This window comes from Ostrinia nubilalis, chromosome 12 (genome assembly GCF_963855985.1).
Source record: "Ostrinia nubilalis chromosome 12, ilOstNubi1.1, whole genome shotgun sequence".
Classification (NCBI taxonomy): domain Eukaryota; kingdom Metazoa; phylum Arthropoda; class Insecta; order Lepidoptera; family Crambidae; genus Ostrinia; species Ostrinia nubilalis.
Window position 1 is genome coordinate 3,825,514 of NC_087099.1, and position 21,257 is coordinate 3,846,770.

The 21,257-nt window shown below is 38.7% G+C and overlaps 1 protein-coding gene across 1 annotated transcript; it reads right to left on the minus strand.

Annotated features, from left to right (window-relative positions):
- Positions 1-464: 464 nt before the first annotated feature.
- Positions 465-15,386, minus strand: LOC135076656 (glutathione S-transferase-like). The gene is made up of 8 exons (XM_063971076.1): positions 14,975-15,386; positions 11,662-11,829; positions 11,222-11,355; positions 10,312-10,479; positions 7,423-7,582; positions 1,441-1,608; positions 904-1,040; positions 465-661 (listed from the first exon to the last, which is right to left on the minus strand). The coding sequence occupies exons 1-8, from the start codon at positions 15,108-15,110 to the stop codon at positions 482-484; spliced, it is 1,251 nt and encodes a 416-aa protein (XP_063827146.1). The 5' UTR covers positions 15,111-15,386; the 3' UTR covers positions 465-481.
- Between the last annotated feature and the right edge of the window lie 5,871 nt (positions 15,387-21,257).

Sequence of the window (21,257 nt, forward strand, 5' to 3'; positions counted from 1 at the left end):
TATGAGGACGTCGGTCCACCTTGTGGGTAGCCATCTCACGCTACGAATACAAATACAAAAGTAAAACTTGAGTCTATGTTTTCTCAAGTTACAGATAAGAGGTTCTATTAGATTCATAACCGTGTTTTCGCCCACGATATAGACTTTCCGTGACGGACCAAATTATACGCATTCCAAGTCGCTACATACGTCTACTAATATTATAAAATAATGCTAAAGTAACTCTGTCTGTCTATCTGTTACTTTTTATCGATTAAGCTACTAAGCAACTGATTTGGTCTAGGAATACCTGAATAGGATAGTTTTTGAAAGGCAGGGGAAAATATAGGATAGATTTTATCCCGGCTTACTCCGGGATAAACAGGCGATCATATAATAATATTTTGGTAGACCGAAATTCTTGCGGGCAATGCCTTGGTAAAACTATTGCATTATAATTTTTTGTGAATAAAACAAATACAACATAATATTAAACACTTCTTTATTCTAACTGAGGTGGTTTGTAAGGTTCCCTTTTTGACACGTACACTTTCACACCAGGGTATCCATGTATTTCTGATACAAGAGCTGCTATGGCAGGGTAATTTGTTTGTAGTGTGTCATTCATATACAAGTTCAGGAGCTCGACTGCGCCCACTAGTATGAAGTCAGCCCAAGATAACTGTAAGAAGAAATTAGTCATTAGCATCTTGATAATTTATTGGAATAAGTACTCGTACTTATATTATTAGTAAAAATAAGACGTAAATAATATTGTCCATTATCCTTATTTAATGAGTCCAAAATGTCACATCTCAACAACAATGTCAATAATTTGTATCAAAGAGAGAGTTTAAAAATCCTCCTCGTATTTATTAGGTACTTTGGTTTTATAATTTTCATTCGTTAGTTTCAGTCAATTACCTTTCCACCAAAATGACCGCCATTTGCTTTCAGCTCTTTGTCAAATCTAGAATAGAAGAAAACTATTTCTCCTTCTAGAGTCTTCTTTGCATCTTCTCTCTTCTTTGGGTCTGACTCGTAGTAATATGCGACTAATTCTGAAACAAAAGTATGTAAGTATTTATTTATCAAGGTACTAAACACTAAACTAAGCAGAGTCAATGAGCTTAGGGTACCACCGAAAAACAAGTTTAACAAACATAAGTTCAGAGCTGTTTTTAATTATCATGACTACGCATTATGATTGTTTGCTGTCCAATACAGAAAAAAATTGCGTAATTTGAGTTTAAAAACAGGTAACGGGAATAGTCCCACATCTCGTTCCCACCACTGCAACACAGGAGTTGCAGGATCTACAGTTTGACCGCCAATAAAAACTCAACCAGTGAAGGTCAAGTTGGTCCCGGGGGAAAGTTAAACTGTCATTGGACCCGCAACGAAATTAATCAGAGGTACATTAGGAGTTCCAATTTTTAAATAGGTAGCTTTAATACTAACTTTTGAGAAGATCGTAAACATTCAACACGGCAGCATCCAGCTTAGCTTGTTCCCACAGGTCTGCCGGCAGGAGACCCGTTTGGCTGGCCACGTACCGCGCAATGGCTATGGACTGGTTGAGGACCCGGCCATCTTCCTCGTATATTGGCAGCTGGCCATATGGTAGAGCTGAAAATGTAAAACTACATTAGTAAACAATAGTGATGATGGTGCTGCCACCGCTGCATCAATTATATTTAGGCGACAACGGCTGCTGACTGCCAGACTATATGTAGTCTGATTCTCAGGCTGTCTCTGACTGTCAGACTATACATATAAGTAAAATCCCCATTCTCCTAGTATGATGATTATGTAAGAAATGGGTTCACCATAGTCCAGTGGTTGACGAGGATCGAACTATAGCGTAGTATGAATATCGAATCGGTAGTTTGTTTTTAACACCATATTGAGCTTCACCTGTATTGTGATGTGCCAACTGGTATTTAATACAAAAATCTCTCTACAAGCAACTGTAGTTAAGTCTAAAAATATAACTATGTCACTGCTATTATATACGGGACTATAAAACAGCACCTAATTAAAAATCAGTAACACTAATAAAATTATCATTCCCTAACTAATCTCTATCAAAATACCGATAATGAAAAATATTAATCTTTAATCTAAAGTATTTACTTTGTAAATAAAAAATAGTACAAGTTTTACAAAACAATAAAACTTGTATTATTGAGCAGAGACGATGCACAGCATCTGGTGAGAGATGCGTCTACTTCCGGTGTAGTTTTTAACCATTTTATACCTTAAATGACGTCATTTCCGCAATTATTTAATAGGAATTGATTTGACTTACTTCCGTTTGCCGCCATTTTAGTCACCTGGGGGCGAGCTTGCTCGGAGTTCTTCATAGAGAGCTCACCAGGAGGCCTTCTTGGGATGCTGTGCATCGTCTCTGCTCAATAATACAAGTTTTATTGTTTTGTAAAACTTGTACTATTATTCGGCATGTGACGATGCACAGCATCTGGTGAGAGACTTGTTTATTAGCTCCTGGTGACTACTTACCAGTGGCGCTATGTGATGAAAGTTTTCGAGTTTCTGTAACAGAACTAGATTAGAACATGATTAATTTCAGGGTATTAACATGTTTTGTTCTAAATGCCCAGTGAGAGCAGCACTAATATCACAAAGTAGGAGGAATAAACTGGAAAGCTACTGAACTGAATTCAGAAATTCTTTCCTCATTAAAATGCAGATTGAGTGTGTATTGATATAATTTGCCCGCATGGCAGTAAGATTCATGCGAGTCATCAACATAAGTTTATAATACAGGCGTACGATGTGATTGAAGAGTATCCAACATGCTTTAGATCTGTTGATTGAAAGTTATTAATTAAATAATATGTTATTTGGTGTATCGGTCGTAGATCAGTTAATAAAAGTGTCTGCCTTATAATATTGCTATTATTGTTCTGCCTACGCCAATATCTCATTAAATAATTTCATCTATGGCTAAATATCAACCCAAATTAAAGATGCCACAACGAAGTCGACAATGCCAGGAGAGGTTTTAAATCCAACAACCTTTATACTGTTTTTATTCATGTAGATTCCTAGTATTACTTGGTGTTGAAAAATAAATAAATAATTTGTTATTATATTCCGCTGTTCGCCTCTGCTCGCCTGATTCCAGTAACTTACGCAACTGTAGCAAGGGCATACCTATGTTGTTTTTTTGGGATTTGCTGTCATTTTTCCCAGTTGTTTGTATGATGCCGTAACGGTGCCGAATTTACTCGTAGGTCAAGGTTTATTAACTTAATCTTGAAATTATTCAGGTGAGACTATGTTTTGTCATGTCAGCAGCTGATGTAGATGGTAGGAGAAAAATATACATAAGCTAGTCTGCGAGAAGCCTCGTAAAGGTCACATTTTAGATACCTACTGTTGGGTTTAAGGCCTTTATCAGGAAGTGAAATTGGTTAAGCTTTTATGCTTAGTAAGAAAATTAAAGTTATCTTTAATATAGTTTTAGATTAGTAATACCAGTCCCCCTAGATAAGTAGCACTTTTTGATCGAATCGAAAATTGGATACGTTATAACTTCATATAGAAAAAAGAGGGCTAATCGACCATCCTTCGACTGGTTTGCGATTTTAAAGTGAATTTTGTTGAGACCCACAGGGCATAAAGGTAGTAGAAGAGTAGATAAACGATTTAGTCTAGCAGATAAATCTTGCTGTCGAGCTTCAAGAGGTGAGTATATAGCTACGACTGTTTTCCTTAGGCCATTAGTTTAACCACCAAGGCCAGGTTATTTTATAAGTTTTTAAAGTGGAATTTTGCCAGGTATGTTTTAGGAACGATACCTTATTACCCCCAACTCAACATACTAAAAAAATTACATGTTACCTGATCCTGACGATTCCGTATTTTGAGGGTCGGCCTCGAGCCCTGCTAAGAAAAGCCAGAAAGGTCACTTCGAGGTGCTAAGCAGGTACCTTTTGCTGTGGTGAGAAACGGGACAGCAAAGATTTAGCCTAGTTTACCACCACAGCCACCCTGGTAGAAGTCGTTGCAAAGGCTGCTGGTGAATCTATGTGGGGTCTCTGGATATCCAATTTCCCGAACTTTTGGAATATTTACCTTTGGATCTGAACCCAGGAGATGCCACTAAGTAGGTTGTTTTCCCCGTAAATCGACCTAGATCATCGTCAGATAAAATTGATTGAATCGACCTGGGAGATAATATTTTGCGCTGTCAGAGCTATTTTTATATTTTTCTTATATATTTTGAGATTTTATATTGTTCAACGTAAAGAGACTTAAATGACAACGTAAATATAATATTTTAAGCGATTACTCTCTTTATTTATGCATGTAATTATTTTAATTGTTATCATGTGCTATATCAATAATAAATCAGTTAGAAAAAGTTGTTTAATAGTACAAGTTTTACAAAACAATAAAACTTGTATTATTGAGCAGAGACGATGCACAGCATCTGGTGAGTATTTTGTAGACATCCAGATGGTTGTTAAGAGATGCTGGGCTGGAGTCTTGTGTATTGGATCGGTTGTGTGGGGTCGAGTTGTGATGAGCCCTCACTGGAGATCAAGCTTACCATTATAGGCACTTGTTGAGTCGTATAGATTTCGTATTTACCGACAAAACCCTTAGAGATGACGACTTGTTGAACCTGAGTTCACGTAATTGACAAGGTTTAAAGTGTTCCAGAAGATAAAATGTTACACACTAACCTTCCGTTCTAGTAGTTGCTGTCTCGTCTGGTTTGTCAAAGGTGACGAGGTTTAGTAAGTAGTTTGTGATTGTATCAATGTTTTTCGGTATGCAGTAGAGAACGAGAGATTGATAATTTTAGGGTACCTTCACAAGACATGCGGAGAGGCCGGCGGTGTCTCTGTGATTGGTATCTGCATCCAGATTTAGAATTTAGCATTCAACTACTTCAGATCGGATCAATACTTACATAATTGTATCTACTGATTAGGACGTTTAATAGAATAGGTTGTTTGGTCTGTCCTTCTTGCGAAGCAATATTGTGAGGGGCAGGCTCATGCTGAGCGGTGCCTTATCTGGTAATTTCAGCACCTGTTTTAACAGGATTTCGGTTTATTTGGTCAGCGTTAGACAGTCAAGAGTGTTAAAACGCTGAATAAAGCACGGCGTTGAAGGGACAAGCACCGGCTTGGAGGTGAATGGCAGACGCATCCCTGGAACCATTGTCAGGTAACAGGTTGACCTCCGCAGTCTGATGACGCCTGCCACTGCCTAAGATACGCTCAAAGGCAGCCTCCGTAGAATTTGCTGAGTGGAAAGTCACTTGACTTTGCTATTCTTATTTGGTCAGCGCTAGACAGTCAAGAGTGTTTAGACGCTGCATAAAGCACGGCGTTGCAGGTGCAGGGGCAAGCACCGGCTTGGAGGTGAATGGCAGACGCATCCCTGGAACCATTGTCAGGTAACAGGTTGACCTCCGCAGTCTGATGACGCCTACCACTGCCTAAGATACGCTCAAAGGCAGCCTCCGTAGAATTTGCTGAGTGGAAAGTCACTTGACTTTGCTATTCTTATTTGGTCAGCGCTAGACAGTCAAGAGTGTTAAGACGCTGAATAAAGCACGGCGTTGCAGGTGCAGGGGCAAGCACCGACTTGGAGGTGAATGGCAGACGCATCCCTGGAACCATTGTCAGGTAACAGGTTGACCTCCGCAGAATGATGACGCCTGCCAATGCCCAAGATAGGTACGCTCAAAGGCAGCTTCCATAGAATTTGTCAAGGGGACCTGAAGGGACTGATTTGGAATCCTTGACTTTTTGTTCTAAATCGAAGGGAGTTATTTTGAGGCTTATGTATTTGCTTTAAAGATAATAAGATGTGTAGGTAAAGGTTACTTACTTATTAGTATTTGACGATTTGTAAGAACTAACTTAATCAGTCTAAGCAAATAAAGATATTATTATTATGTTTTGATTTTGCTTGAAGTGACCGGCTAGAGAACCAAGGTCGGATTATTTTTTAGATATCACCAGTACGAGCACAGGGTGATTTTACCGAACAAAAAATCCAGCACTGGGAGGGTGCTCCTCGCACAATGCTTATTAGGCATCTTAGCCAGGATACGCTCATGACATGTTCAAATTCAAAAAACGTTTATTGCATGTCACATTACAATTTGTTGTTGCAAAATAGAAGTATACATGTTCGATGCACTTAGCACATTTTGTCATACTTATTAAGCTTCTTTAATTTGCAAAAAACATTAGAATTTAATAATTCAAGCTGTAAGCTGGCTCAGTGTTGGGGGTGGCCGCCCAGTCTACTAATAGTTGTAGTTTAAAGTGCTTTGTTGATGTGGTAAAGCATTTGTAGGTGCGTTATTTTATGAGCACAATGAGCCTTTTTAAAGGGGTATTTATTAAGAAACTCGTACCAGAAAGAGTTATCGTTCGATTGTGGTGATGCTAACAACGTATTTTGATTGGTAATGTTTGCGATTGGGGCTGACGGGGCCGCCGTTAGAATTGTAAAAGATGGTTGTGGGTACGTTATTCAATCTATTTATACAATATAGAGATTCGCGAGAATGCTCATTTGATCGAAAAGAGTGTTAAAACTATCAGAATCCCACGTACCTCGTTTCATCCGTTTTGAATCTCGCCGGGGTCCGAGTTTCTCCGGTATCCGACGCTCTGGGTCCACCTGCTCGTCGTCCGGAAGACACTCGTCCCCTTTGGCGCCAACCACCATCACGTACATGTCGTTCGCGGTCACACACGCGCGGTCAATTGCACTTTTTAATTTTAAACTTAGTATAAGAACGTTGAGAAATAAATTATTTCAGTAAAAATCTGAGCAGAGTTTCTGCTTACGATGTTGCTAGTTTGGAAGTTAAAGACGCTATGAAGAACTCCGAGCAAGCTCGCCCCCAGGTGACTAAAATGGCGGCAAACGGAAGTAAGTCAAATCAATTCCTATTAAATAATTGCGGAAATGACGTCATTTAAGGTATAAAATGGTTAAAAACTACACCGGAAGTAGACGCATCTCTCACCAGATGCTGTGCATCGTCACATGCCGAATAATATCATATTCATATTATGTCATATCATCAGTTACCTACATAATGGGCGAAATAAATAAAAATACCTATTCATTGCTTTTTCACACTCATCTATATTTTATCCAATCACTCAAAAATTAGTAAAACTTTCACCCATAAAGGGTTATTTATTTGCTCACGTGAAAACTAAAAGCATAATAATGAGTAGGTAAGCTAAAAGGTAAGTAACAGAAATGTTAAAAACAATTTCATCTGGAATTTGAGCCGATGTAAATAAAATGTATGCCATAAAATACAATCATAAAAGTTAAGATTAGATTCGGTCAGTCCAATATCGTAGCAATCAAATTTTACAACACGCCTATAATACAAACAGTTAATAATAAAAGCATTGTACTCACAGTCCTTGACTTCTTTAATTGGCCACTGGCTGTGGTCATAGCGTACATCCTCGAACTGGACGTTTCCATAATGTAACATGTACCGAATGGCCTCGGTGTAGCCATTGACATTAAAATACGACAATTTCCGCGACATATTAATACTGTTCTGACTCTGAAGTTACAATTAGGGTATATTTCGATGTAATAATAACGATATTACAATATTTTTTGAATTAAGAACGTCTAATTCCACTCGTAATTTGAACAGATGTGGTGGTGACCGTGAACCGCCTCGTCCCTACGCCCGCGCAGCTTAACCAATGAACGTTAGGTATCCACCACAACAAGAAAATTAATCTATTATCCAATTGTTATCAAGTAACCACTATCAGGGTTCCTTGTATAAAAAGTATTATACTTTTTAAGTGTTATTGGATTTTTCCTAAAGGATGGTGATCACGATAGGTCGTAAGGACCTTGAAATAGCTTTAGTACTACTGCTTGTTGACAAAATAGGTGACCTAAGGTAACTACATTTATATTCCAAGCTGTAATCAGTAGGTACTTTTATACAGGGTGGCCCAGAAGAAAGTTCACTTTTGCAAATTCAAGGAAACGTTAACTGTACATTTTTATAGAACTTTAACTATTGCAATTCAAAGGAAATTAAATGCAATTTATTTTAAAATTTACCTTTATTAAATTACATCGCCCAGGAGATTTCCTTGACGCTTACAACATTCGATCAACATACATCAAAATCTTGAAATGCGTTCGTTAGAATTACCTCGAAACCTATTTTAAATTTTTTGCCGAATGCTCAGCTTTAGTTGCTGCATGATTGTTGGATTATAAAAGTATACTCTATTTTTAATGTAACACCACAAAAAAGAATTTACTGGAGTGAGATCAGGGCTTCCTGGTGGCCAGTAGATGTCACCCCTGCCTGAAAATATTTTTTGTGGGAACATGTCTCTTACCATCTAAATGCTCTCATTTGAAGTGTGACACGTAGCCCCATCTTGATGAAACCAAGTGCTCCGGTCATAGCCTTGCGAATCTTGCAGCTTTGAAATCAAAAAGCTTTTCAGCCTACCAGTATAGCGCTTTCAAAAATTAATCATCCTTTCAATGCAACAAACCAATTAAGCAGGGGTGAAATCTCACTGCCTCTAAGAAGCGCTAATCTCATTCCAGCAGACTTATTTTTGTGGAGTTACCTTATGAGCAGAGTATACTCTCATAATCCAAAAACTCTGCAGCATTCATTCATCCTGAATCCATTTCGAGGTAACTCTAACAAAAGTTTTCCAAATTTTTTATGTATGTTGACCGAACGTTGTTAACGTCAAGGGAATCACGTGTACGATAAAAATTATAAAAGAAAGTAAATTTTAAAATAAATTGAACTAAATTTCCTTTAAATTGCAATAGTTAAAGTTCTACAAAAATGTAGGTACAGTTTTCGTTTCCTTGAATTTTCAAAAGTAAACTTTCTTTTGGGCCACCCGTTATGTTTTTGCAACATCGAACGTCTACATAATTAAGGTGGCACATTGTTAACATTTTCTTGACTTCGGTATTATTAGAACTTGTTTCTAGCGAGAGATTATCTGACTTTAATTTTCAATACTAAATGCTATGTATTCGTGGTCAGTAGCAGAACTTCATTACTTGAGTTTGTATTCACACTTGGATACGGAACCTTTCATTTTAGATAGCTCAAACTTGTTGGATTCTTACACACACATCATGACTTGCGATTTTTTAACTGATATTTGATTGTAGGGTAATTCAAATGCAATCTATTCTATTTGTCATTTTAGCTTGTTTAATCCTGTGCTCAATAAAGTGCACAATATTGAAGCAGGATATGGTTGCACGTGGATTTTTAGAGAGTTAAATCTTTTGGCCAATAGAAAACGTCATAATAGTTATTATATGAAATGGGATTGGTCAATGACTTTTGAAATTAAAATCCGATGGCCTGAAGGAATAGGTTTTCCAACAAACGTCAGTTACGCTAAAAACGTAAAAAAAAAACATATTTATGAAAGTAGCTTTAACACTTATTTAAATAGATGGCCGAATTTTTATTCTCAAAATTACCTTACCTGTTCAGCATACCATCTACGAGGATGTCTAACCCTCTTCCAAACACTCTGTATCTAAATATTTATGTAAAAGGAGAAACTGACTGACTTAGTGACATATCAACGCACAGCCTAAACGGCTAAACGTAGGCACTTGAAATTTGGAAGGGGCGTATCTTAGGTACCGTAGAGGTGTACTAAAAAAGGAATTCCCGAAATTCCCACGGGAACGGGAATTAGCGGGAAAATACTTTTGTATAAAAAAGCAAAACCGCTTAAGTTAGACGCTTGAAATTTGGCATGCAGGTACTTTAGTAAACTTAAAGATTAATTACAACAGGATATTGCAAAATTCCCACGGGAACGGGAGTTAGCGGGAAAAAACATTTTTATGAAAAAATCTAAATCGTAAGATAGATGAAGGGGGTAAAACGGGATCCACGCGTACGAAGTCGCGGGCGGCCGCTAGTACTTTATAATGTAGTACAAATTTTAATGACAGAATATCAGACTGTTATTGCAATATGACTCCTATTACAACTGTTATTATGATACAGGTCTGAAGTTTGGTATGTAACCAGCAGCTACCAATCCGAACAGTCGAAAAATACCTTGCTATCTAGAGTATTTATAAAAATAAAAAAGTTTTTATATGGTAAAACAATAAAATTTGGGACGTATATAATGCGCTTGTCTAATTAAAAAAAAACTCGTATAATTACAAAATTAATTTAATATACAATACAACTTACAAATTTTAATACTGTTTTTACCCGACTACGGCAAAGCAAAAGGAGGGTTATTAACTTTAATTGACAGGAGCGGAAGATTTTTTGTTTGCCATGTACTCCTTGACTCCTGGGTTTGCGTGTATCTCAGATATAAGAGCTGTTATCGCAGGGTACTCAGTGTTTACTGTCTGCTTGAGTTGTGAGTTGAGTAGCTCAGTAACGCTCACTAAAATGAAGTCTGCCCAGGATAACTGTAAGAAAAAAAGAGGAATTAAAAACTAATTCTGCAAATAAAGAAAGGATAAGTAATTACACCTAGATATACAGGTACGACTAAACTCCATATCAACTCGGAAAGAGATCTTCCGTATCAACGCGAGACCGTCAGTATTATATGTATGAAACTCCATACAGCAACGCACACTTATCCGCACCGTAAACGCCTCACCTCGTGGTTAAAGCGCGCGGTAGGGTTGCCAGGCGTCCGGATAAAGCCGGACATAGTTATCGTTAGCGTGTCCGGCCAAAATAACCGATGTTCGGCCTGTCCGGCTTTTTTTTATATGGCTGCCGCGCCAGGCGAATGTCGAACCGATGATGATAGTACTCACTCGTGAGCAAATGAAGCACAGAGTCCGGCTTTTGTGTTTTTGGACCTGGCAACCCTAAGCACGCGAAAGGCGATGACAGCTCGGGAAAGGCGATTCGGCGTTGATCCCTTACCGAGTTGATAAGTCTGCTATGACCTTAAGTATCTTATGTATCATTATTTCAGCCAAAGCACTTCTATACAAAGACCTCCTCTAAGGATTTCCAAAACGACCATTCTTGCGCTGTCCGCATCCAGGTGCTTCCCACGACCTTCGTCAGATCGTCGGTTTAGCTTACCAATTAACAACAAATACAAAGTATTTTCTTAGTTTTAAGCTTAGTATTGTACGATGTATAGTTTTCTTGGACTAGTAATTCGTTTTCCACAACAAACCAGCTTACCTTTCCACCGAAATATCCACCACCCGCATGCAGTTCTTTCTCAAATCTAGAATAGTAGTATTCTACATCTTCAAGCACCTGCTTTTTAACCTTCTCTTGCTCTTCTTCTTTAGCGTAAAAGAATGTCGCAAGTTCTGGAATAAAAATATGACGTCGTCAATGTAAGAAATTATCCAAATCCATAAACGTATGGTAGAATGAATAAATAATAATTTTTCTTCGTGCCTTTGCAATACAAATTACTAATTATTACGAGTTACAAATTACTACGAGTGGGTTCACTGCACTACGCTGTTGGAACTAGCGTTCCTTTGATCTCGAGTCGGCCATTGTCGCTTCTTCGCTCTTAATCTGATATGTTTCATCAACAGCCCTTTACAGTCCTTTTTTACTCTGCCGTCACCACACTGATATATTATTATTTACTACTGCTCACTTACTCTTAATAAGGTCATAGATGGTCAACACCGCAGCATCTAACTTTGCTTGTTCCCACGGGTCTGTCGGCAATAGACCGGTCTGGCTGGCCACGTACCGCGCAATGGCTATGGACTGGTTGAGGACCCGGCCATCTTCTTCGTATATTGGCAGCTGGCCGTATGGTAGAGCTGGAAGTAGGCACTATTTAAACTATGTAGAAAACACTTTATGCCCATTGCACAAGGATCGAAATGGATTGAAGTATTTTGTACCTTCTTTGTAAATAGTAAATAAGATATTAAGTGGAATGAAGGACGTCGCACATATATCAGCCCGAATAGGGATCGTAACCGTATCAACTCGAGGCGGTCAGTATTCTTTGTATGAAACTCTACAGGGTGGAAACGTTAAGTGATCTCAGTCGATTATTTCTAAACTATACAAGATATCGAAAAACTGATTACTGATTCTGATAGTGCTTCACAAGCTCTTTCAAACGGTACCAATAATAAGTTACATAATAAACTGAATCTATCCGAAAATTCAATGTTTCCAGCTTCCATACATTTAGTACAGCCACAGTCATGGCACTCATGTCTTGATAATATTATAGCAAGTATTGATGTGCCGTTCCCGAGAACGCTCTCCCTACTGAGAATATTCTCGGGAGCGCTCCCGGGAGCGTTCTCCTAAGTGAGAAAGGTTGAGAATCATGTTTTTCAAATGGAAATAAACAAACTTTCATAAGTAAAATAGCATTAAATTAAGTCGACAGATAAGTGTATATTAAACAATACACTCTATTTGCAGTGAAAGGCTATATTCCCAGTGTTCCCGAGAATATTCTCAGAAACTTTCTCGGCAATATTCTCGGCAACTGCACGTTTATTATATTTTATTTTTTTCGTCGTGAAATGGCGTTTTAATGATATGTACGATGACAGAAATTTCTTTTAACACGTAATTAAATATTGTAACTGTCCATTTTTTCGTTTTTAACACGCTTTTATTAGGTCGTCGTGTATGTAACTAACTATGTAATGGAATCTTAGAATCTGAATTACACGCACTTCTAAGTCTTGTATCATCATGAAACTTGGCAATTATATTATGTAGATAAGATGACAATACAATATTGTGGTACCAGCTGGTCTGATGAAGGGACTGGAAGGTGGCCAAAGGAATTCCTAAACGAAACGGCGGAATCCATCGAGTTTGGGTTCATTGGATTTGTCTTTTCGAGATCTTTAATGCTAGATGATGTCCAGGGTCCTGATGATTTTTGGCCTTTTGGTGCTGTTAGTAATTAAAAGCGTGTTTTTAGTTTTTTAAATTATTCTTATTTGACATTAAGGGCATATTTCACAATCGCTTAGTAAGGGCCTGTTTCGCCATTTCTGGATAAGTTGTGGATAGCTTGTCTGACGGATCATTTTACACATTTTTATAGAAAATACGTGCTAGCTAGATTGATCCGACACCTACCGAATATATTCCGGACATTAGTCTATACGAGATTAGAATGGTTCTCAAACAGCTGAAAAACAACAAGGCACCGTGATCAGCTTCTGAAAGCAGGCGGAACGCCGGTACTAAAGGCTTTTCAGAAGCTGCTCGATTCCGTCATCCTCAAGGGAATAACACCTACGGCATGGCAAAGAAGTATGGTGAATTGGTGATACTCATCTTCAAAAAAGGCGACAAGACCTTGTTGAAGAATTATAGACCCATTTCGCTTCGGAGCCATATCTACAAGCTGTTTTCGATAGTCATTACGAATTGTCACGCTAGCAGGCTCGACGACTTTCAGCCCCCCGAATAAGCCGGTTTCCGAAAAGGCTTTAGTACCATAGACCATAATAATATACGCTACGGCAGATTATACGGAAGATCAAGGAGTATAATCAGCCGCTTTGCATTTGTGAACTATGAGAAAGCCTTCGAGTGCGAAACATGGGCAGTGCTGCAGTCTCTCCAACTGTGCCAAATTGACTATCGATACATTAAAGTGTTGAAAGTCTTGTACAAATACGCCACAGTGACAGTCCGTTTCAAGATCAGGACCCGAAACCTATCCAGTTGCAGCGCGTTGCAGTGAGACAGGGAGACGTCATCACCATCGCCCTTGAAGATGTTTTTAAGCTTCTGGGCTAGAGCGGATTCAGCATAAATATCAACGGCAAGCACATCACCCAGATAACAGACGATATCGTAGTCATGGCCGAGATCGTGGACGATTTAGGCACAATGCTCGATGGCCTCAATAGAGTCTCTAAACGAGTGGGTCTCAAAATGAACATGGACAAGATTTAAAAATCATGTCTAAAGACCGTGTTGCACCCACTCCTCTAAAAGCTGGAGACTCTACACTCGAAGTTGTTGACAATAATGTATACCTGGGACAAACAGTCCAGTTAGGTAGGTTCAACTTCGAAAAAAGATCAATCATCGAATCCAGCTCGGCTGGGCAGCCTTCGGGAAGCTTCACGATATTTTTACGCGGCGTCTCCGTTGGGTTGCCGCTCCGCTTTAAATCCGCTTGCAATCCGCTGGGGTGGCAAGGGCCTTAAAACTCAGAGGCACACTGATGTTCAAATACCGTAGCCGAGTCCTAAAGCCGCGGTACGCGTTCGCCACGAAAAAGTGAGCAAGACAGCAATATCTCACTCACACGTGTCATGCATTGTTTATAATGACTAGTCTTAACGCCCAGTTTCGAAACATTACAAATAATATCACATATAAACAACAATATTAAAATTAAAACTAAATGTATGCTATCGAGAACACTGAGAATATTCCCTGGAGCGTTCTCGGTTCTCGAGAATATTCTCACTGGGAATATTGCCGGGAACGAGAACTTTCTCAGCGGCACATCTCTAATAGCAAGTAAAGCCTAAAACCAACGTTGTCCATGAATAATTTTAAATAAGAATGCAATTTGCGAGTTCATTTTAAGTGTTTATTATTTAATTAAAAAAAATACTTCAAATATTGTTTGGCTGGCATACATTTAGTATGGAGGCTGAAAACATTTAATTTTCGGATAGATTCAGTTAATTCTGTAACCTATTATTGGTACCGTTGGATAGAGCTCGTGAAGCACTTTCAGGATCAGTAACCACTTTCTCGATATCTTGTATAGTTAAGAAATAATCGAATGAGATCACTTATCGTTTCCACCCTGTATATTGCAACGCACACTTATCCGCACTGTAACGTAAACGCCTCGCGATGACAGCTCGCGAAAGGCGATACGGTGTCGGATCCCTTTCAGAGTTGATAAGTTTGCTATGAGCTTAACCCAAATAAAATAATAGTAATTGTACTCACAATCCTTGATCTCTTTGATCGGCCATTCCTGCCTGTTGTATCTGACGTCATCAAACTTCAGCCCGCCATAGTGCAACATATACCTAATGGGCTCGCTGTACCCAGCAATTTCGAAATAAACTAATTTCCGTGACATGTTTGCAACTACACAACCACCGCGACAATGATTATCTAAATTATTGAAGTTATCTTTTATACCGACGAATACGATTCCCTAAAATAAAAAATTTAGGGCCGTACCGTAATTGGTATAATTATATACCGGCTCGGCCCGATGAGCGTACAACCACGTACAACGTAGACGTGTCGCGATTTTATTTTAAAAGTTAATAAGTAGTTAGTATTAGCCGATCAACTATAACCACTATCAACACGTATTTACACCACGTATTCCTCTAAACACTCTGCCGGTGTCTCCTACGCGGTAGCCATCCCTCACCCCCTCGAGTAAACGAGACAGGCTCATATTTTTTGGACTGCTCACGCAACACCAAGGATCTACAATGAGCGTTATGGTAAAGCGGTCACCGACTGGATGCGGTACTATTCCGAAAATCAGCGGCGGCACCCAACTAAAATTGGTCGACACCCCGTCTTGTGAAACACCAACAAACATAACTTATCGCAACAAAAGGAAAGAATTCGACGATAGTGCTTGGATCCGGACTGAACTTACAGATTTACAGAATCAAATGTCCGAAATTATGACATTACTCAAGTCAACCAGCACCTCTCAAGCCGAAAATATAAACAAGCTCAGTAATGACATCACAGAGATTAAAAATGAGGTATGTGATATTAACAATACCATTGCGAATTTAGTATCCGACCAGAATAGCATAAAAGTAACGGTGAATACTCTACAAAATTCGAGCGATAACATAGATAAAAAGATGGTTATTCTGGAAGCTGATATGAACAAACTTAAAGGTTCGTTGCCGACATTAACCTCTAGCGTTCAGCCGTCTCCGAGCTATGAAGATATCATTAATGAGATCAATGAGCGAAACATGCGATCCAAAAATTTGGTGATTGCGGGAATACCTGAGCCAGATGGGACCACGGATTGGCTCGCTTACAACAAAGATGAGGTCGTAAAAATACTAAAAAATATAAATAGTGAATGCCCTGAACCACTGAAAATCATCCGCCTTGGAAAATTCAAACCTGGTCATAGTCGCCCTATTAAAATATGTTTCGCCTCAGAAGATACGGCCAAGAATGTGCTGCGTAACACAAATTCTATTAAAGAAAGTAATGTCAAAATATTCTCTGACCAAACACCCAAACAGAAACAACACATGCAGAATCTGAAAGAAGAACTTGCAAGACGTTCTGCTAGCGGAGAGTTAAACCTAACGATCAAATTTATAAAAGGCGTGCCCAAAATTATCAAATCAATGGACGAGAAAACAAAAACCAGTACACAGACGATCTCAAAAAACTAAACACCTCAGCGGGAAGAGTAACACACAAAACCACTAGTAGGTATAATGGTGGTTTTACTAGAAGGTATAGTGGTGGTTTTAATAAAAGTATGGAAGCTGGAAACATAGAATTTTCGGATAAATCCAGTTTATTTTGTAACCTATTATTGGTACCGTTGGATAGAGCTCGTGTAGGACTTTCAGAATCAGTAACCAGGTTTTGAATATTTTGTATAGTTTAGACATAATCGAGTGAGATCACTTTTCGTTTCCACCCTGTAGAAATAAGCATGTGTTCACAGGCGCGTGGCGGCCCTGACTGATTTGCAACTCGAAGTTGTCGCGCGCTGTAGGCAATTATCTCGGCCGCCATAGGCGTGGGACGGAGGCCTGCTTGCTTATACCTATTATACATGCATATTAATTTACAAAATTCTAAATAACCACATTCACTCAACCTTGTCATTCCACAAAAAATCCCGTGTACAAAAAATAAAATTAAGATAATTATGCTAATAATATAATTGCACGCCCTCCTAGAACCAATTACGGTACTAAAAATATACATAATAAAGTGAAAGACGCCAAATCATTGTTTTCCTATAAAAAAATATTAAAAATATACGTACTTAATGAGATAACAATAAATTAAACATCTATAACAATTATGTTTTATTAATTAATCTAATACCAATACGTCAAATTCTCTATACACAATTAAAATTACATTTATTGCATACAACCATTTAATTTTCCAATCCATATAATATGCCGCATCCAATTTAAAAAGTTCGCTCAGTGCGCATACATCCGTGGTTGACTTGCGTGTGGTGGCCACATGAATAATCTTTACTCATGTGGTGTGGCGACTCGTTATGCTTTGGCTCGAATTTTAACATTGGAAATGTTTTTTCGATCGTGTAGTAGGGGGGCATTTTCAGCTATAAGTGAAATTCTGCTCTAGTGTCGTCAATTGTAAAGCTACGTAAACAAATAGGGTATCAAAAGATGCGTATTGACAAGATCTACAATATGGTGCAAAAAAATTTAATGTTGCGATTTTCGGTCGACTTGCCGCCGTGTTTTGTCGATTTCTCGGAAAGTAATAGAGTTAGAGTCTTTATATAAAATACGTTCCGAGGGGATTAATTAGGATACAATTTGCAAAAAACAAAATTAAATTATCTTTTATAGTTTAGGTTTTAGTAGCGCCCTTTCGGGCGCGATCTTTTATTTAGCGCGCAGACCGATGAGTCATGACGGGCACATACTCATATTATATGAGTTGTATTGTTAAGAATAGGAACTTTTATGTGTTAATGAGGGGTTTTTTAGTTGTGAGGATTATATTGAAGATATTTATTTTAAAGAAAATAAAATAATCTTGTTTATTTCAGTTGTGATGTATGGTGACGTAAATAACTCAATAGTACGCGAAGATTTGCACATCTGTGTTCTTGTCAGTGATGTCAGGGCTTTGCGAACGAAACTTAGCAAGGTCCCCCTTCGGCGAGTACACTACACACAGTTTAATTACAAGACCCCAGTACGATTGGCTGTTGTGACGAATATGTTTGGGGCGTTCGTTAATAGTGCCGACGCGTTCAGCGAGAGACAAAAGATCTACGACATTGGCCATCTCGAACCGAAGCATCAAGTATCCATGTTGCTGCCGTCGGTGGAGTATTGGTGGCACGACAATAGTAAATTGCTGATGAAAGAATTCGTCGAGTCGAAACTGGTGAACGATTTGAAACGGGTCATGCCCACGGAACCGTTTGCCGAAACAATGAATAAATTTCAATTAGAAATGCACAAATGTTGGTTTAATCTTCGTGATAAACTATTGTCGGCGACGAAGGATACTCCTGAAGGAAAAGTTCCGGGGGTGTTCAATGTGAAGGTGCCAAACACGCAGACTACTTCTAGTAGGATACACGTGGAACTGATGGAGTTTAAAAATCCCGATAGGAATCAATGTGACCCTGTGAAATGGAAAAAGCTTATAATCGAATCAAAGTTTATACATGCGTTTGCGATAATATCGATTTATCAGGCTTCAAAATAACGCGTACGGGATTATCGCTGGATTCCGAGATCGAATTCATGGCTTATGAAACGAAGAATAAGATGCCGAAGAAATTCGCCTTCGATTCCATGTGGATCGGCGGTGGTGGCGGCGATTCATCTTCGAGTGAGGATGAAGCTGGTGTGAATAAATCTTACGATAAATCGGACCTCGATAAATACTTTGTGCGTTGAGTGCGATATTACTTTAGTTTGACTATACGGTGTTGGGTGTGTGGTGGGACCTACCCACCACCTACTAATTACCTAATTAGGTACGTAAAATTATTGTGCATTTTAAAAATTGTATTATGCTATGATAAGAATTAAAAATTTTAGTTATTGGTTATTGACATCAGTTGTAACATTAATATTAATAATTTTATGTTTTTCGAATATGAAGAAATAAAATAAAAGCTATTTTTAAGTAATACGTGTTGGTTTTATTGTCAGAAGTCGTCTTTGTGTTAAGATTACGATCAAATTGGAATTCCGATGCAGCAACTCCTTCCTTTCTGGTGACCTCACGGTGTTCTGTGAGGTGGAGGTACTTCCCCAGTCGGGCCATAGTATGTCCCACCTTTTTTTCGGCAGAGCCTCGTCTGTCATTTAGCAGGGTGCATCACATGCAGCATTGGCTTTGGCTCTAAGATGATAATGAGCCACTTACGCCCTCTATACACACGAAGTAGAAAGTTCCTTCAAATTAAACATTATGATTATTATTTTATACAGTGGAATCTTTATAACTCGAATGTCAAGGGAAATGCAAAAAAAATGAGTTTTCGACTTAACAAGAACTTCGAGATAGATATGATTTAACTGCTGAAATTTCGACTTAAGCCTGGTCCGTGAGCACGTTGAATTTTGGCCAATGACCCCAAGCTACCCATCCTTGTCGCTCACGCGTAATTATATTGCTGTCGCGACTGTGCGACGGGCGCCCGCAGTGAGTGTGTGAGCGCGACAGCGACATAATTACGCGCGAGCGATAAGGATGGGTAGCTTGGGGTCATTGGCCAAAATTCTACGTGCTCACGGACCAGGCTTTAACAGAGGCACGATTTCTAAGTGTATTTTTATGCCACTTTTGATAACATCGCTTTTTTCACGTAGAGTCAAAATCTTTAGTTTCCGCTTTGTACTCATGTTGTTGTTAGTTAACAGCCAAAATAAGTAGGTACTGACGGACAAGCTCCGCTAAAAGTAATCGTGTCCTGTGTCGACAAGGAACAAACATAACGTTCACAGGTCACAGCTGTGTTACTTAGAAAGTTTTATGAATGTATTCATTCATTGCACGTGTACAAGACAAAAACAATATATTAGAAGCCCCGAACCCGAACATTCATTTTGGATTTTATTGCTATTATTTAGGCGAATTCCAAGTACGAAGTCATTATATTTTACTAACTACGACTTACGGAGTCTCCTTTTTAAAATTCGAGTTATAGAATATAAATAATTATGTATTATCAATACTTCGTCGGGAAATAACATTTTGTTCGAGTTACAAAGTCTAAATAATTCGAGATAACGCGTATTTAGGGGTTTAGACTTAACGATGTTCGAGTTATATAGAGATTTATATTCATAACTATTTTGTAGCGCTTCATTTTCTCGAACGGTAGAAATAGCTTGGCTTGGGTAATGCTCATGAAGTACACATCTGGCGGACGGGTGTGCACGGCAGGCGAAAAGAAAGCGAGCGTATCTGTGTTAAAGGACGTAGTCCGTTCAGAAAAAAAAAACGGTACTCGCCAGGTACCTGCTACTGACCCTTGCGTATGTCTTGCGCGAAGTTTTAACATTTTAACTGATAAATAATTCAATCACACCGTAGGGACTAGCTAGAATAGTGTTCTGTGAGCTAGTGAAACTAAATAGACGGACAGAGGGGTGATTTAACATTTTTGGTTTGTCTATATTCATTTCCAATGTCTCCGAAGGTCGTGAGAGGCACGAGATCTGTGAATTTTTTGTTGTGTACCGTCACATTATTTTTATTTTTGTTTAAATGTTGATAGTTACCTACCTTGATTTTGTTTGTAATTAGTTGTCAACTCATTATGTTTAAATAATTCAAATTGAAATGTTTCTCAGGAAGTGAATTATTATTAATTCTTATGAGAAATAAAGTTCTTAAACCGTTAATTACATTGTAATGTTTGGAATCTACAGATTGCAGTAGCTAACTGTAGTATTAGAGTAGGCGCACACCGTTGATTTTTCGTCGGCCGATAGTTTAGTCGGGCAGTTGATCAGTATAGGCATGTATGGGAGTGCGCACACTACGCCGATTCAATTTGGTCGATTCTTCACACAAATTAAAATCGGCCACAACTATCGGCCAACTAAAAATCAACGGTGTGCGCCTACTCTTAGGGCTTCCGCGCACTAGGCAGCCTGGCTGCCGCAGCCTGGCTGTGGCTGCCAATCCGGTATAAGAACACTCTTGACTGCCTAGTGCACGGGCAGCCATACACCGCGGTGTACGGTGCACCGTCATGTTCGACTGGCTGCCACAGCCAGGCTGCCTTGTGTGCGGTGTCCTTTGTAACAATTATTTGCATTTTTATGACAATGATATCCACATTTTGCGATGAGTATTTTGTTTACGTTAACGGTTACGTGTAATTCTTATCTTTATTTAGTATAGGCCTAAAGAACAAAATGCACTATGGGTTGATTCTGGGCAACACTTGGTCCAGACCCTGGCACTATCCTTTGGGACGTATATAATTAAGTCTTATAATTAAGCTAATATAATAATAAAAAATAAACTCGTA

Bases quoted from the DNA above. Each gene is read 5' to 3' on its own strand.
- LOC135076656 (XM_063971076.1), bottom strand. From the start codon at position 15,110: ATGTCACGGAAATTAGTTTATTTCGAAATTGCTGGGTACAGCGAGCCC. The intron at 11,830-14,974 runs GTGAGTACAATT...GCCTACTTCCAG, and splicing joins GATCAAAGAGATCAAGGATT to CTCTACCATACGGCCAGCTG. The intron at 1,609-7,422 runs GTGAGTACAATG...TTACATTTTCAG, and splicing joins AATTAAAGAAGTCAAGGACT to CTCTACCATATGGCCAGCTG.